Source organism: Haliaeetus leucocephalus, unplaced genomic scaffold, assembly GCF_000737465.1.
Source record: "Haliaeetus leucocephalus isolate CR32 unplaced genomic scaffold, Haliaeetus_leucocephalus-4.0 Scaffold840, whole genome shotgun sequence".
Classification (NCBI taxonomy): Eukaryota; Metazoa; Chordata; class Aves; order Accipitriformes; family Accipitridae; genus Haliaeetus; species Haliaeetus leucocephalus.
In genome coordinates this window covers 3,287,560-3,302,832 of record NW_010973276.1, presented here as the reverse complement: position 1 = coordinate 3,302,832, position 15,273 = coordinate 3,287,560, and the positions used below count along the sequence as shown (strand labels likewise).

Genomic DNA, 15,273 nt, shown 5'->3' with positions numbered 1-15,273 from the left:
CGGGAGCTGGAGGAGGAATTCCGGCAGCTCCAGGTGAGGCGCGGACGGGGAGGGGGTGTGAGGCACCGCGCCGGTGCGGTGCGGTGCGGTGCGGTGCAGCGCTGCGGGGTGTCGCGGTGGACCCGGCTTCCCGTCCGCCGCTTCTCTCGCCCTGCGCTGCCTTCCCCGGCTTTGCTTTGCATCGCTTTGCTGCGTGAGGCGAGGGCACCGCGCCGGGTTCGTCCTCATGTCTTTCCGCACCACCCCCCCCTCCCTGCTTCCCCCCGCCGCGCTGCCGCAGGCTGGGAGGGGGCCTCGCAGGAGCGGGGCCGACAGCGTGGGGTGGGGGGTGGGGATCCCCACCGCTGACCCCTTCCCCTGGCAGGTACCCGCCTCGGGGCAGCCTCGGCAAGATGCTTCCAGGGGTGCGGGAAAGGCTCGCCCCCTCCTCGCTGCACCCAGGAGAGGCCCCGGGTGGGCACAGGGCCACGCGTGTACGCCGCCTTCGCCGCAGACCCCGGGGGGCACGCACGAAGCGCAGCTGTGCGTGGATGCACGTGCTTGCACAGCACCCCAGAAACGTCGCTGGGCCCCGGTACCCCCAGGCAGGTGCTACGTGTGTGCGTGGGACATCCCAGAGCGAACCGCGGCCGCGCCCCGTGGACGTCTGATGAGGCGCCGAGGGGACGCGGTGCAAGGATGGAAAAGGGGTGGGTTTGCGCACCCATAGTGTGGCAGAAAGAGCAATGGCAGTAACACCTGTGCTGCGAGCATCTCCTGGGTGGCGTCTGATTTCACGTGGTGGGATACAAGGGGTTCGAGTGCTGTTTATCCGTCTCGCAAAAGCGTGCGGAGGGACGGAAAGACCTCGGAGCAGCGGCCAAGAGCTGTTTCTGCAAAATGCTTTTACCTCCAGGAAACCTTCCCTTCCCTGTATGTCATCAATGCTGCACCTATACACGTGCTTTAAATCTTTAAGCCAGTTTTAAAACACGACCGGCTGTTCTTGCCCTGTGTGGCTGTTAGCCTCTTTTAGGCTGTTAAACAGAACATGCGCCACAAAAAAAAAGTGTGATTTCCAGATTTAGCTCCATGTCTTAAAAGTCAATTCAGATTGTACGCTTGTTAACAGAAGGAAAGGTGGTGGTTGGGCGTTGGGGGGGAGCAGCAGCTGGCATGGTTTTGTTGATCACTTGTTTGCTGTATGTGCCAACCAGCCTTCTCACTGAGCATGTTGCTTAAGTCTGACCTAAACCACAGCAAAATGTCAGACTTATCCCTGTCTCAGTTTCCCCATCCATAAAAGAGAAGTAGAAACACTTGGTGGGATAGCAGCTGCTGGTGGTATGAGGTATCATTGCCCAGTGGGTAGCACTGTAGAGGTGAAAAGTTGGAATAACATCCATTATATGAGAGCTTCAGGGCTCACAAACAGAGTTTGTATCTGAATGCAGCATTGCAGAAGAGGGGAACACGGCACTGTCATGATGACATGACTTGCTCCAGCTCTGTGAGATGCTGGTGGTGCTTAAATGTGCTTTGGAGGAAGGCTCTGTGCTCCCAAACTTGATTCAAGTCAAACTGTGATGTGTTGGGATAGAAAACCCAACTCTTCAGTAAGAAAGTACTTCAGTATGGGTGTCTGCTCGTGCTTGCCCTTGCACGTGGCTTTTTGGACACACTCACAGCATCTCCTGCTCTTGAGGAGCCTAGTTTTCCTGGCAGCAGCTTGACCCTCCCCTCCACGCCTGCATCACTCCCCTTCAGCACCCTTTTTGGCTGGCCTGACTCTCCCCTCCGGCTGGAAATGTTGGTCTGGGGTCACGTGGGAACTGCTTCTTGCATTTCGAAGGAGCTCCCTGTCGGCGTTTTTCAAGGTATTTTGGTCAACCCCACTGAAAGGGTCTCTTGTGCAATGCCAGCAGGGAAAAAAATTGGTGGTGGGCAGATTGTGTGTTGAGAGCAGTGCCGGCCCCGTGGGGCAAAATGATCTCTGTTTCAATGCACTCCTGCCCTGTCTTGTATTTTATAAGTGCATTGTAAGTTCTGGGTCAGGGCCTGTGTCTTCCTTCTCCTGTGGAGGAGGACCTTGGACTCTGGTCATAGCTCCTGCCCCTGATGTGCTGGGTGGCTGGCGTGGGGCATGTGGGGCTGCACTTGTATTTGGGGAGCTTGAGGGGCTTCGAAGGGGCTGATGCTGCCATGCGGCAGCACTGAGCATCCCCTTGGGGCAGTGGGGACCAGCCGTGAGATGGGGTTGGGGGACATCCAGGTTTGCATAGCACTTCTAACCAGCCACATCTGCAGATTTTTGTTGTTTGGGTTGCTAGGGCAGCGCCCCAAGCTCGGGGCTGTGGGGCATTGCAGTTTTGGGGCACGGACATGAGAAAATACAAGTTGCCCTGCAAGAGCTTATTAATTTAAACCCTGCGTATGAACATGTAAACCAGATTTTGATTAGAAAAAAGCGCTGAGATGGCTCCCCGTGAATGTGGCTTGAGTCCTGCAAATGAACAAGCACTGACCACAAGCAGGGCTGTTGTGAGTGCAATGGAAAATAGACCTCGAGGTAACTACACAAAACATCAAGCAGTTGCAGCGTGGGGCTGCCATGCTGAGCTGCTGCCTGGCCTTAGTCTGCGAGCAAATTGGGCAATGCAATTTCCTCTTGCAAACTGGGCAATTGTGGTCCTGGCGCTGTAAAACTTGTAAACTCAGGTGCAGAGACAACTCATGCCCAGGAGCTCTTCAACTCAGGGCAAAAATACTCCTCTCTGTGGTGCATGCATCCTTTTTTTTTCAGCATGTGTTGTTCTCTACGTGGAGAGCGAGTTGTGGCCAGACCTGACCCTCCACGCAGGTATTTGGCCTGTGGGTTATAAGTGTTAATGTAAAGGCAGTGCTGAGCTACCTGTGCTGCCAGTAAGTCCCCTTTTTAAGCAATCACCTCTCTTGATGAATAAATAACTTCACTACTAGCAAATGTTATGTTCTTATAAATACCAGTGTCATTTTGAAATAGTAATCCTGATGTTTTTGGCTAGCGGTAAAAGTTACCAGCTCTCAACTCGCCTGTTTGTGTTTCCAATAAATACTTGAACACTATTTTGGTGAAGAGCTTCTCACACCCTTTGAACCAGTCTTTTTAAAGACGCTATTGCATGACATCTAGAGAAGCAGAAGAAGTTACTGTGCAATCCAATGACCCCCGAAGTCCTGCCCATGCTAAGCAAAGCCAAACCCATCCTGAAAGGATGAGAGCTGCGGTGCCTGGACATGGTTAGTTTGGTTATTAAGATTTTTAAATCAGACACCAGAGCTTGTTTTGCATTGCTGCTGTAAATAATGAACCACTAACAGGCAGGCCCCAACAAGGAGGAGAGCAAAGATTTGTTTTGTATGGTTTTACCACCATGTTTATGCTTTGGGAAAACTGGTGGTAATTTTCTGTGGTCGTTGATGTGCCGGTAGATAAAGCAGCCGTGCAAATAGCCATTTAACCTGTGCCTTCATTTGGCACTAACTCTGCAAACTCCATTTTCCAAGTTTTTATAGATCTTAAAATTTGCCCTGAGGGCATTGCTTGGGGTCTGGTTAGCCCTTCCTGAGGTCTGCCTGCACTTGGGAAGGTGGTGAAATCACTGCAAAGGGTGGAAAAGCAGAGCATGTTTATTCCCATGCAGAGGGAAGGGTGGGAGAGCAGAGGCACCTCTCAGTGGGCTTGCAGTTGGTTAGCGCATCCTCGTTACGGCCAGTCAAACACTAATTGGGGGCTTCAGAGGATCAATGAGCTGTGATAAAGAAGTTCCTCTCTAAGAGCATCTAATGCCTTAGCATCCCAGGGAGGGGATGTGTTAAGCTCTTAAACCAGAGTCAGTAGGTTGCTTGAACATACATGGGGTCAAGATGGCAGTGGTGGCCAGGAGACATCTAAACCCCCAGGCATGGATTTGTGGCTGGTTTTGTGTCTTCCCCCCCACCCCAGGTCCTCATATTTCTTCTTTTTTCCCCCAGAATTAATCTGGCTGGGAAATCAGAGTTCCTGCTCTGAGATTTAGCCACCCGTTTGATGGGGACAGATTGGAATCACACAGAGGATTAGGGGCTTTGTTACAGAGTGAAATGGGAAGGAGGAGCTCCTGAGTGGGAAAGCTCCTTAGAAAGAGGAAATGAGACGAACATAGAGAGGATGCTCTTCCTTTTGCAAGGGTTTCATTAGTGTCCATTTAAGCCATGTTATATCTGTGCTGGTTTGGCATCGCCCCTTCCTTGCTTGTTCACAGGGGTGCCTGTTGGGTCCCAAGAAACCAGGGGTTTGCTTGCTTCCTTCAGAGGCGAGGACCAAATGCAATGTGTAACCTAGAAGGGCTCTTCCTACCGATCATCTCCTCTTCTCCTGCAGGAAACACACAAAGTTTACAGGCAGAAACTGGAAGAAGTCACCAGCTTGCAGACAGCCTGCAGCAGCTCCATACACCGGCAGAAGAAGACCCTAAGGGATCTGAAGCACAGCCTGCAACGGTAATGGTAGACCTGGAGGGTGGAGGAGGCAGGGATAGGATCTTTCACTTTCCCAAAGGGCTGAAATGTTTAGATTTTTAGCATTTTAATATGCAATCTGTGTTGCTGTTGTAATTTTGCTCTGTATTATTCTTGAGTCACCTCCATCTATCACAGCCAGGTAAAATGTTTGTAACCCTGTGAGAGATGAAGTCCCGTAAATAAAGAAGATCTCTGAGGGAGCCTGTGTGGGTTTGCATCCTTGCAGTATGTGCCATACGCTGCAGGACTGTGCGGCTTTTGGTCCATGTGTTTTGCTAGATGAGCAAAGCTTTGCTCCGTAAGCTGTGCATCAATCCTTGAACCTGAAGGTGTAACTTGCTCCCTGGTAGATTTACAGGAGGGAACTGTCTCTGGCTGCTCGGCTGATCCCCGGGAGCCACAGGCAAAATTCCTTGTGTGCAGGTCTGAATACACCACATCCAACACCACGGGTTGTTAATGCCATTGTGCACTGCTCTCTGTTTTACATTAATTGGTAAAACCTCAGTTTGTCAATAAATCATCAGCTGTGTGTTTTGTTACATTCTGAAATATTTCATGCCTGATGAGCTGCAGCCTCTGCAAGGCCAGGGCCTGAAACTGCGCACAAAGTTCCTAAAGTGGAAGGAGTTCCTGCAAAAAACCACAATATTCCCTGAGTGCTTTGCTAGGGAAGAAGTACGCAATCCTGTCACTGAGCTGAGATGAAGAAAGAAGCTGATTTATAAACCAGTTGGTTGAAATAGCCTACAAGGACATAAACAAGGCACTGAATAAAATCATGGCTAAGCCAAATGGTGCTGCACAAATACAGGAGTGAAGTGCGCAATGGCATCAGCTCATGCAGTTAGCTTTTTAACAGCATGGGTTTTATGATAATGTTATTTTCCTTTAAATAAAAAGGAGGTAAAAACATAAACAGGAATATCTTGTTTCTGTGTTCTTGCAGGTGCAAGCCCAGAGCAAGTCCTGAAGAGTTTGCTCTCATTCAGGAGATCAGCACCCAGATCAAGGAGAGGCAAAATGCCTTCTTTGACATGGAAGCCTACTTGCCAAAGAAGAACGGGTATGTGCTTTGCTGGGGAGGCGTGTGCTCCGGGAAAGCTGATTTTTCAAGTGTTCGCAGCGGTGTTGTTCCCGGAGGATAATGTGCATGTTGAACAAATACATGTAAAACTGGATTAGTCATAAATCTCTTGCTGAGCTGCTGTGTCAGTTGTACACAGAATTCATTAGCTGGAAGTGTATGTAAATGTACTGCATGTAGGCAGTACAGGGGTTTTTGTTAAAATAAAAGTAACCCTGCATTGGCGAGAAGTCATGCAATTCACTGTTTCACACTGATGTTTTTCCACACTGTGCTAATTTTTTAAAGACTAAATCAGCATAGGAATTTTCTCACTTTTCTTTTTTTTAAAATAGTGCTTATAACCAACTTAAAATTTTTACTTTGCTCCCAGTGGGGTTGCTAGGACGTATTTCTTTGAGTTGTCAAGGGCTGTGTGATGCTGCAGCCCCTCAGAAGTTTCTATCAGAAGTTTTTCTTCCAATTTCTCCTTGTTATTTTTGGTTTTGGACTACATATCTCGCCCTTAGACTGTAGTGCAGAAAAGGGACCAGGAAAATAAACCTTTTCTCTAACTTCTTGGAAATGCTGACCTATCTTCCCACATTTAAATCCTCTTCTGTAGTCTCTCTCTCCAGTTTGCCTTAATTAAAACCTACAGCAAACGTGGCTTTGGCAGATAAACTGGTCTCTTCAGCTCTGATCTGGGTCATCCTGTGGCGTTCAAATAAAATTACTTACTTGGGTCTGCTCTTGTTTTTTTGTCTTCCAGCTTGTACTTAAATCTGGTGCTGGGAAACGTGAACGTAACTCTCCTGAGTAACCAGGCAAAGTAAGTGAATGTTTGTGCACGTGTGAATTTGGGTTTCTCCGGGGCCAGCTGTGGAGATGGACTGAAGTCCAGAGATGAGAATGGGTTTCTCTTAGATCCGATAAAAGATGAAATGTCAAGGGTGAGCAAGTTGGACCGTGACGCGGGGCCAAGCTAACGCTTCATGTAGCTCCAGTGGATTCTGTCCATCACTTGCTTTTAAGCCCGGCCCAGCCTGTTGCCTTAATTGGGGAGGGGGTGGGGGTGGAGGGTTGCGGTGATAAATGGTATTGCGACTTCTAGGCATACAGTGCTCCAGAACATGGAGGTGGTGTGGGTTTTTTTTTAAATCCTGTCATGCCAACCCAGAAACCAGTTCTTACGGATTTAAGCTGTTGTCTTGCAGTACAATGGCCATGCAGGCAAAATGCTGCTTTTCACTTCTGTCTGCTGGTTTTCTAAATGTTTCAAGCAAAACTTCTGTCTCTGGGTTGGCATGTGGATTTGTATCTGGTTTGAAAAAAAAGTGAAGCCACGTTCCAGTAAAACACCCATTTGTGTCCGTAAACGGTGGCTCTTCCCTTCCAGGTTTGCCTACAAGGACGAGTATGAGAAGTTCAAACTTTATCTGACGATAATCTTGTTACTCGGGGCCGTTGCCTGCAGGTTTATTCTCCACTACAGGTAAGCCTGCATTTTTATTTTTAATCAAGTATTTTGAATAAAAACGTGCTGGGTTTGAACTAACTGTTCTCTTCTGTTAAGGACTGTGAGACAGGCTCTGGCAATGTTTAGGCTTTGCGTAGTTGGACAGCAGGATAACTTTTGCATCTCTTCTTCAACACTGGCAGGCCCTGTATTTTTGCTTTTCCTTGTTTAACTTTTTTCGGAGTCTCTTGTAACTAAGAGAAGTCCAACATCATGTTTCCTGATCTGTCGTTTTTCTGGAGTCACGCTGTGCTTGGGAACGAGCAGTTGGTTTTGCTCACGGCTTGTCCCAGGCAGGGGCCGGTACCATGCTGCAGCTCTGGGGTTGCAAACACAACAAGGGAGGATTTGCATGAAATTATCAGACCTGAAATGTTATCTCTAGGTCATGATAAAGTCTCTGAGCACCAACAAGCTTCCATTATTCAGTTTTGCTTAAAAAACAGGAAAGTGTTGGAGCCAGACACTTCCATTGAGGTCTCTCTGGGTCTGGGGTGAATGCAGGATCATACCGAAGAACAGTGCTGCCGTACACAGAGGCTGCCCCGAATTCCTTTGGCTTCAGGGGTTTGCAAATGGCAAAATAAAGGGGTTTTCCCCCCCCAGAGTGTAATGCTCTTCTGCTCTTTTAGTTGATTGGATTTATATAGATCTCATGGAATCTCCTCATTGAATTAGCCTGGAAATGCCACTCTAAATTGGATCATCCACTGCTTCCATGGTGCTTTCTCTCCTTCAGAAGGAATTAATGTCATCTCTGCATACCTGCTTATCAGCTCAAGATCTGCAGTGTTATATCACAGGGCACTTCCCAGAGGAAAGGACTCTGAGCCTGATGGTGCTGTCGATGTGTACAGCTCTGCATGTGGGTTAGAGATGTTCAGGACTGGGGCTTTGTGTCTGTAGCCTCACTTGGGCAGGTTTTCATTCGCCCAAGGGGAGGGAGGAAAAATAGGGGTTTTTTGAATGTGTCTTTATAATTAACAAGATTTTTTTTTTTTTACTGTGTGTTTTTTCTGTTTAACAGGGTGACAGATGAAGTGTTTAACTTTCTGTTAGTGTGGTATTACTGCACGCTGACGATACGGGAAAGCATTCTCATTAGCAATGGATCAAGGTACCGTGCCACCTGCAAAACTATTTAAAGGATGAAATGTCCTTAAAAGAAAAACGAGCAATAAAAGGGGATTCAGCTTGGTGCTGAAGCCCAGCAAATCCAAGATGCTGATGCCTCTCTGCAGGGTCTCTTGTCTGGGTCCCCCTCCCTGGCCGCTTTTGAGGGCAGATGTGGTCACCTGAGGCCACCTGGGGAGGGAGGAGAAGGTGCAATTCCTAAAAGTCCATAAGCTCTTGGTCCGAATTGTTGGATATTTTTTGTAGCTATGGGTTAGTTGTAGATGTGGTCTGGGGTGTAAGTGTGTACGTGTTTTTGGTCACTGCCACATCTCATGGAGTGTGTGACTACATTACAGTCGTATCGAGGGAAAGTTGGCGGTTAGGGGATAATTGTATAAAGAGCTGGGAACACAAGTAAAACCCTGGGAGAAGTTAACTGCAAGATGATCCTTACTACAAGCCCTCGTTTCTTTATGGCACCCTTAGTAGGGATATCCTAAGGCAGGGTGATGAGGTCCTGCTGGTAAATCACTTCTGGAGTATCTCCCTTGGGTCTGGGTCGAGAAGTTGCCTGAGTTTGCACTTGTGTGCAACCTGGAGTCTGGTGTCAGATTTTAGCAATAACCTGATGGCTGCATGTCCCTGATTTTCATCATCCAGATAGGCTGGTGTGGGGAAACTGCAGCAATCACCACGTCTCTTCCCGTTGCATGTCAGTTTGCTGCTGGGTGACTGGCTGCTGCTGCTGCAACATTTGCAGCTCCCTGTACCATTAATTAATTGGGCTTCTAACTTGTCTTGTTTGGCACCTTTCGGGCAGCCAGCATCACGTTAGCCCAGCTTCCCACATTCATTCTTGCTCTGCATGCTGCTCAGAGAACTTGCACGCTCCCTTGTAATGGTGCTTGTACAGGGGTGGACCAGCACTTGTGTTAGTGGCAGGAGTCAGTGTTGTCCTAATTAAGTAGCATTATCTAATGATCAGCTGGGAGCAGCTCACAGCTCCTTGTTCCAGCCAGTCACTTCCCTCTCTGAAACCAGTTGCTTCCATGATCTCCTTGAAATGGGGATGGGAGGGAGCACTTCTGGGAGTCTTGTCTTGACATCGCTGGCTGGATGCTTGTGGTCCCCACTCCTGATGCAAGACGGGGTTTGTGCCTGGAGGCAGGCACCAGTGTGGCATGTGTGGCGGGAAAATCAGGCCCTTCCTCCTTTGTCTGGGGGCAAAATCTTAAAAATGGGCTGATGTCTGGGAGCTGCTTGAGGACACAGTGTCCAGCGCTGACTGTGGGCAGCAGGGATGAAGCAATCTCTTCTGCAAGCATGGCTGTCCCCAGGGCTGCTGCAGGCATGATGTCTTGTTTTGGGGTGCTTTCTAGAGAGGAGGAGGGGGATTGCTGTGGGGCTAGAGACAAAGAGGAAAAAACAAAGCATGGGGATATAAAGTTGCTTGCCTGAGGCCAGCAGAGAAACAGCTGAGCCTGGGCTTGCTGTATCTGCAGAGGTTGGTCACAGCAGCTCGGGGGCTGTCTTGTGTTAGAGGTCACACACCTTTGATTGGAAATGCCCCAAATTAAGCCATCATGTTGGCTTAGTTTCCAAAGCAGTGCCATCCCTGGGGCAGCTCTTCACTTCTTGATTCTGCCTCGCCACATCTTTTGCTCACTTTACTGTAATTTTCTGAGCTTTCTGCAGCTTTCGTGTCTGAAAGAAACAGCCACCTCACAGGAAGGACTTGGAAATGTCACTTATTTGCATGGCACAGAAAAAAAAAAGGGTGTGTGGGCTGAAAGTTGTGCATCATTAGTCACCGCGGTGCCTCGTGCTGCAGGGACTGCTGCTTCTCGCTGTGCTGGAGAGCTCGTGGGAGCACGCGAGATGTGCGCTGGTCCTGAGCCTCCCTCTTGCAGTTGTGGATTCTTGCCCCCAGCTAAGCCATATTGCCAGGGCAGTGCTCCACAGCACCCCTTTGGCTTGAGTTGGGCCATCTATTTTGTTCCCTGTCCTTCCTCCTCCCCCAAGTCAGGGTAATTTTTTTTTGTCTGTAAAGCGAGACTTACTATGCTAAAATCCATGTTTCTTGTCTAACTGCCACGTTTTTTCTGTTCAGGATCAAAGGCTGGTGGGTGTCTCATCACTATGTCTCCACATTCCTGTCTGGAGTAATGTTAACGTGGTGAGTCTGCTCTTGCCTCCTCAAGGTGCTTCAAGCTATTTCATGGTGTTTGCATCATCTGAGCATTTAAATCCAGCGTGACCACGAAGCTGTGGCCACATGGCAAAGCATCAGACTTAATGTTTGTCTGATGTTACAAGTGTTTTCAATGATAAATACAACACTGCAAGTTTGTATTTACATTGCTGATTTAAAAAAAAAGAAAGAAAGAAACCCAAACCCTAAGCTGTAGTTGTGCTGATGGTAGCAAAATCTCTGCAAGTCTTTCAATTTCTGTCTCTGTAACTAAGAAAGCAAGCAGCACTTTGCTTTAGAGGGAGGACACCACAAAATTAATCTGTTTGGTGCCTTTACTGAACCCAGATTACAAACAGAGTATAAAGCCAAAAATGCAAGTTACCTTCCCATGGGGGGTGGTGGTGGTCAAACAACAAAGCAATGCACCCCGCGTACGGTGCCTGTGCAAAGTGTCTCAACTTTGGCATGAACTAATTAGTTAATAATTAAAAATTGTTTTAAAACAACAAATGTTTCTGCTCATGAATCTGTAAGGGGACAACGTCATGGCTGGAGCACAAGGTCCCCTGTCCTCTATGTATCCTGAACTACCCTTAGGATAAGGAGCATAACCACCCCCTGCTCCACCACTTGGATTCTTGATGCAGACGCTGCTGAATGGCTTTGATTGCTGCCTAGAGAAGACGGCGATAAGCAAATGAATAAAAGGGGGCAGCATTTGTACGTGTTGGAGAAGGGAAACCTAATTGATGAGAGTGTTTCCTACATGCCAGAGTTGTGATGTGCAGCTGTAGCACCCTCTCTGGGCTCCCGATGGGGTGGAGCGGGCTGGGTACCAGCTGCTTGCTTCGTTTGCTAATGGGATCTGGCTTGGCAGTGAAGGGGAATAGCGCACTGCATCGTATGCTTTTTATCAAACAAATTGACCTCCTTTATATTTTGCTTTCAGGCCAGATGGACTCATGTATCAAATGTTTCGCAGTCAATTTTTAGCATTTTCAATATTTCAGAGTGAGTATATCTTACCTTGCTAATTCATGGGGTAAAATAGTTTTGTATGGTACATGCTTAGAAGAAAACACTTCTGCTTGGTAAATACTAGAGTATTAAACTGTAGAAATATAAAGATAGCATACAAATATAAACAATAATTAAATGCTGTTGGATTAAACATTATTAAAATAGTTTGATATGTTTATCATACTTCTGAATAGCCAATGCAATGATGTTTTATCTCTCCTTCTCCAGGTTGCGTTCAGTTCCTACAGTATTATTATCAAAGGGGCTGCCTTTATAGACTCCGTGCTTTGGGGGAGAGAAACCACTTGGACCTTACAGTAGGTGAGGTTTTCTGCAATACTTTCTTTGCAAAGTTTTTGCACAGGTTTTAGATGTGGTGATAGGGAGAGGGCTGTGTGGTCTTCTGAGAGCGAGCTTTGCAGAGCCTGCCACCCCCCTGCCCTTCTGCCTATGTCCTAAGGCAGGAAGGGGAGCGAGGCTTTTATCCCCCTCCTTGGGTCCTGTGGCTTGGGAGCAGAGGGCTCTGGTCTCCGTCAGGTCTTGAGAAGGTTAAGATGGAGGTTTTGGGCATCCCCATCTTCATCCTCCTCCCATTACCACACCTTCAGGTATATATTTTAAATTGGTTGGTTATTGCGGAGCTGGATGGGAATAGCCCTTATGAGGTGGTCTGGGTAGGGAGGGCTGCAGCTCTGGTCCTGGCTCTTCTGTGCTCTCTCTCCATCTCTTCTGTTAACCTTTTCCAGAAGGATTTCAATCCTGGATGTGGCGGGGGCTGACGTTTCTCCTTCCCTTCTTGTTCTTTGGGCATGTAAGTTGGGCAATCCTGTTCCCCCATCTGCGGTGCAGGGCCTGGGTGGGTCTGCTGCTGCGGTTGCAGCACCATAAAAAGGTGCTTTGGATCACATGCACCCATGGCAAATGTTTCTAAGGAGTTTTTTTTGCTAGTAATGAAATTGTGGTTTTGGGTTTTTGTTTGTTTTTTTTTCCTTTGTAGTTCTGGCAGCTATATAATGCAGTCACGCTTTTTGGATTGTCGAGGCATAAGGAGTGCAAAGAATGGCAGGTGGGTGTTGGTTCTGCTCAGAAAAAGCACGGAGCAGGAGAAGAGGGGGTGTTTAACCACATCCTTAAAGGTACTTGGGTATCTGACCCCATCTAAATATCTCAGGATGATGTGGCACAGAGCCTATACAAGAGAACTCAAAATAAATGTGAGTTACCATAGAGAAGTTTGCACCCACGGGTGACCACACAAACTGAAAGGCAGAGCATGTAGGGGAAGAAAATACACGTGGGTAAATATCTCTCCATATTGTTTGTGTATATGGGCATTTAATAGCAATGGCTGTTGAGTTGCTGGTGGTTCTTTATGGCTGATCCATGAGTTACACATACAAAAATATGATGACAGTGGATCACTTTAAAAACATATTATCTGCTTTATTGCCCCACTTCTAGGGATCCTTCCCCTTGTTTTCTCAGTTGCTGTCACCCATCAAACATGTCTATCCCTTTCCAACTATACAGTTGCTCCTGTAGATCCAGATTGAACCACATCACATGTGCAGTGGTGCATTTACTGTGATGGTCTTTATTTTGGTCAGATCTTGCTGTAACTTGTGTGCTCACTTTGTTCAGGAGGAACACACCTTCCCGCAGAAACGGGTCATTCCCTGGCACCTGTGCCACTGCTGTTCAGTGCACGTGCTTGTAGCATAATGTTAATCCATTAGATTGGACTTAATGATTTGATTTTACTGTCTGGTAGAGTCAGCGGTGTTGAATATAACCTGTGTTGTAATATTAAAAAGTAGTAAATGCTACTTAAATAATCATGATAAAAATATACTTCCTGTTAACCCACACAGCTGGATGCATGGATGTGTGTTTGGCTACGATCTTCTCTCCTCGGATCTCCGTGCTGACAGATCCCTAGACTTGTCAACCAAGCTGCACCAGAGCTCACTTATATGTGGCCAAAGCGGTACCCTCAGCTCTCACCCTTTTTTCCCCTTTTTCTCCCCTCAGGTTTTTGTTTTGGCTTTCACGTTTCTGCTGCTCTTCCTCGGGAACTTCCTCACTACTCTCAAAGTGGTGCACACTAAACTCCAGAAAAACAAAGACAAAATGAAGAAGCTGTGAACCCCCCGTCCCCGGTGTGCTGGCTGCCATCCCCCTGCCCGCAGCAGGCGCTGGGTTTGGGATGGATCCTGCTAAACCCCAGCAACACGACGGATGGGCTCGGAAGGACTCGTCTGTCCCCATGTTTGGTGAAGGATATGGACTCTGCCAGCACAGACTCAGTATTAATGCAAGCATGGCTCTCCAGTCCGCAGTCCTGCTATTTATGTACATTTAATACAAAACGTGTTTGCTTTTGGGGGTTTTTTTCTGTATATAGAGCAGCATACACCTGCCCGGTGAAGTGCCAGCATTGGGGAAATGTGGGATCTACTGTAATTCCAATTCTGGAATGATATTTAACACTTTGCAGTTTTATTATTTAAATTCTGGGTATTGGATTTGCAAAGGTTTATGAACACTCCAGGTTGATCAGTCATACAGACTGAATGCTGTTTTAAAGGCATTTGTTGAAGGCATATTTTCAGTGGCAATACTAACCTGTGTGTACTGTGAAAAAAAAAAAAGCCCATCTTTGTACCATACTGCTGCTATATACACTTTTAAAAAGCTATTTAAAGAAATCCGCTTTTGAAAACAAAAACAAGTGAGCAAAAGCAGTTTTTAAATGGCAGGGAAGTCTGCTAGCCCTCTTCCAGGGAGACCAGGTCATCTGTCCAGGCCTGGAAAAGACCTAAAATAAACCATTCAATATGCCACTGCTTCAGCCTCTTTTTAATAACAAATACACTGCCCTTCGGGTTGGTTTTTCGAGACACTATGTTTCTTTAAAATATCCTTGATCAGTGGCAGTAAGTGCAGTTGCACTTCAGTTTCTGTTTTCAGTACTGTTTGTTCCCAGTGCTGTTCTGGAAAGGGGAGGGACAGGCTCAACAGAAATATTAAATACTTTCTTTAGATGCTGCACTTGTACCAGTAATTAAGAGAATGTAAACACTCATTCAGGAGGATGGCAGAGGACAAATACTGACTGCCATCCTGTTTAACTCCTTGTGCTGCTTGAACTTAAACTTAACTCATTCCAATAAGCTTGTTTTGGGTGCTGTAACAGCTGTACCTCCCAAGGCCAGCTGCAGTATTGTGAGCTGCTTTAGGCAGCATCTTTCCCAAAGGTGAGGGCTTCCTTTGAGCTAGCACAAAGGCCAAATTGGGCATATGCTTTGGCAGAGTGATCTGAAAATGATGCCCTTCTCCCAGTAAGCGTGCTCATGAACAAATATATACGCACTACAGACTTGAAATGGTTTCATCGGTTCTTCTGTTGATGCGAGGCTAGCAAAATTACCTTTACAGTGTCACTGTCCTGTGGGCATGAACAATAAATTGCAATTTGCATATTTTGAACAACTTTCACACTAGCTGGGCTGTATCTTGCTACATTAACTTTCAACTTTTGCACACCCTGTGAGGTTTTTTTTAATCCTTTGAAGTCTCCATTTATGAAATGTAAATTGTTTTATTTTGAGAGCGATGCTGGAACCTGCTGGATCTGAGCAGTGGACCTGGTTCTCCAGGGGTGGGGAGCTCTGCACATGGTGAGTAACTTGAGTTCTGCAGCATGAGAAACTCAGAATAAAAAAGCAAGGAAGATTCCTGCCATGGAGCTGAGGGTAAAGGCAGTAGCTTCCTGCACATTGATGTTTCAGTTTCGTACTGGGTAAGGTGATGGGTGGTTTGCTGTGTTTTACTGAC

The 15,273-nt window shown here is 47.1% G+C and overlaps 1 protein-coding gene across 1 annotated transcript in view; it reads left to right on the top strand.

The window, feature by feature from the left end:
- The window catches only part of TMEM120B (transmembrane protein 120B), a 23,596-nt gene extending 9,320 nt beyond the window's left edge, over positions 1 to 14,276 (top strand). Inside the window, exons 2-13 of the mRNA XM_010582280.1 lie at positions 7 to 33; positions 4,382 to 4,500; positions 5,471 to 5,587; positions 6,360 to 6,419; positions 6,987 to 7,082; positions 8,134 to 8,223; positions 10,333 to 10,398; positions 11,366 to 11,427; positions 11,665 to 11,757; positions 12,183 to 12,247; positions 12,434 to 12,502; positions 13,468 to 14,276. Of these exons, the coding sequence (XP_010580582.1) occupies positions 7 to 33; positions 4,382 to 4,500; positions 5,471 to 5,587; positions 6,360 to 6,419; positions 6,987 to 7,082; positions 8,134 to 8,223; positions 10,333 to 10,398; positions 11,366 to 11,427; positions 11,665 to 11,757; positions 12,183 to 12,247; positions 12,434 to 12,502; positions 13,468 to 13,581 (978 nt within the window). The 3' untranslated portion in view covers positions 13,582 to 14,276. The remainder of the gene's footprint in view (positions 1 to 6; positions 34 to 4,381; positions 4,501 to 5,470; positions 5,588 to 6,359; positions 6,420 to 6,986; positions 7,083 to 8,133; positions 8,224 to 10,332; positions 10,399 to 11,365; positions 11,428 to 11,664; positions 11,758 to 12,182; positions 12,248 to 12,433; positions 12,503 to 13,467) is intronic.
- Positions 14,277 to 15,273: the final 997 nt, after the last annotated feature.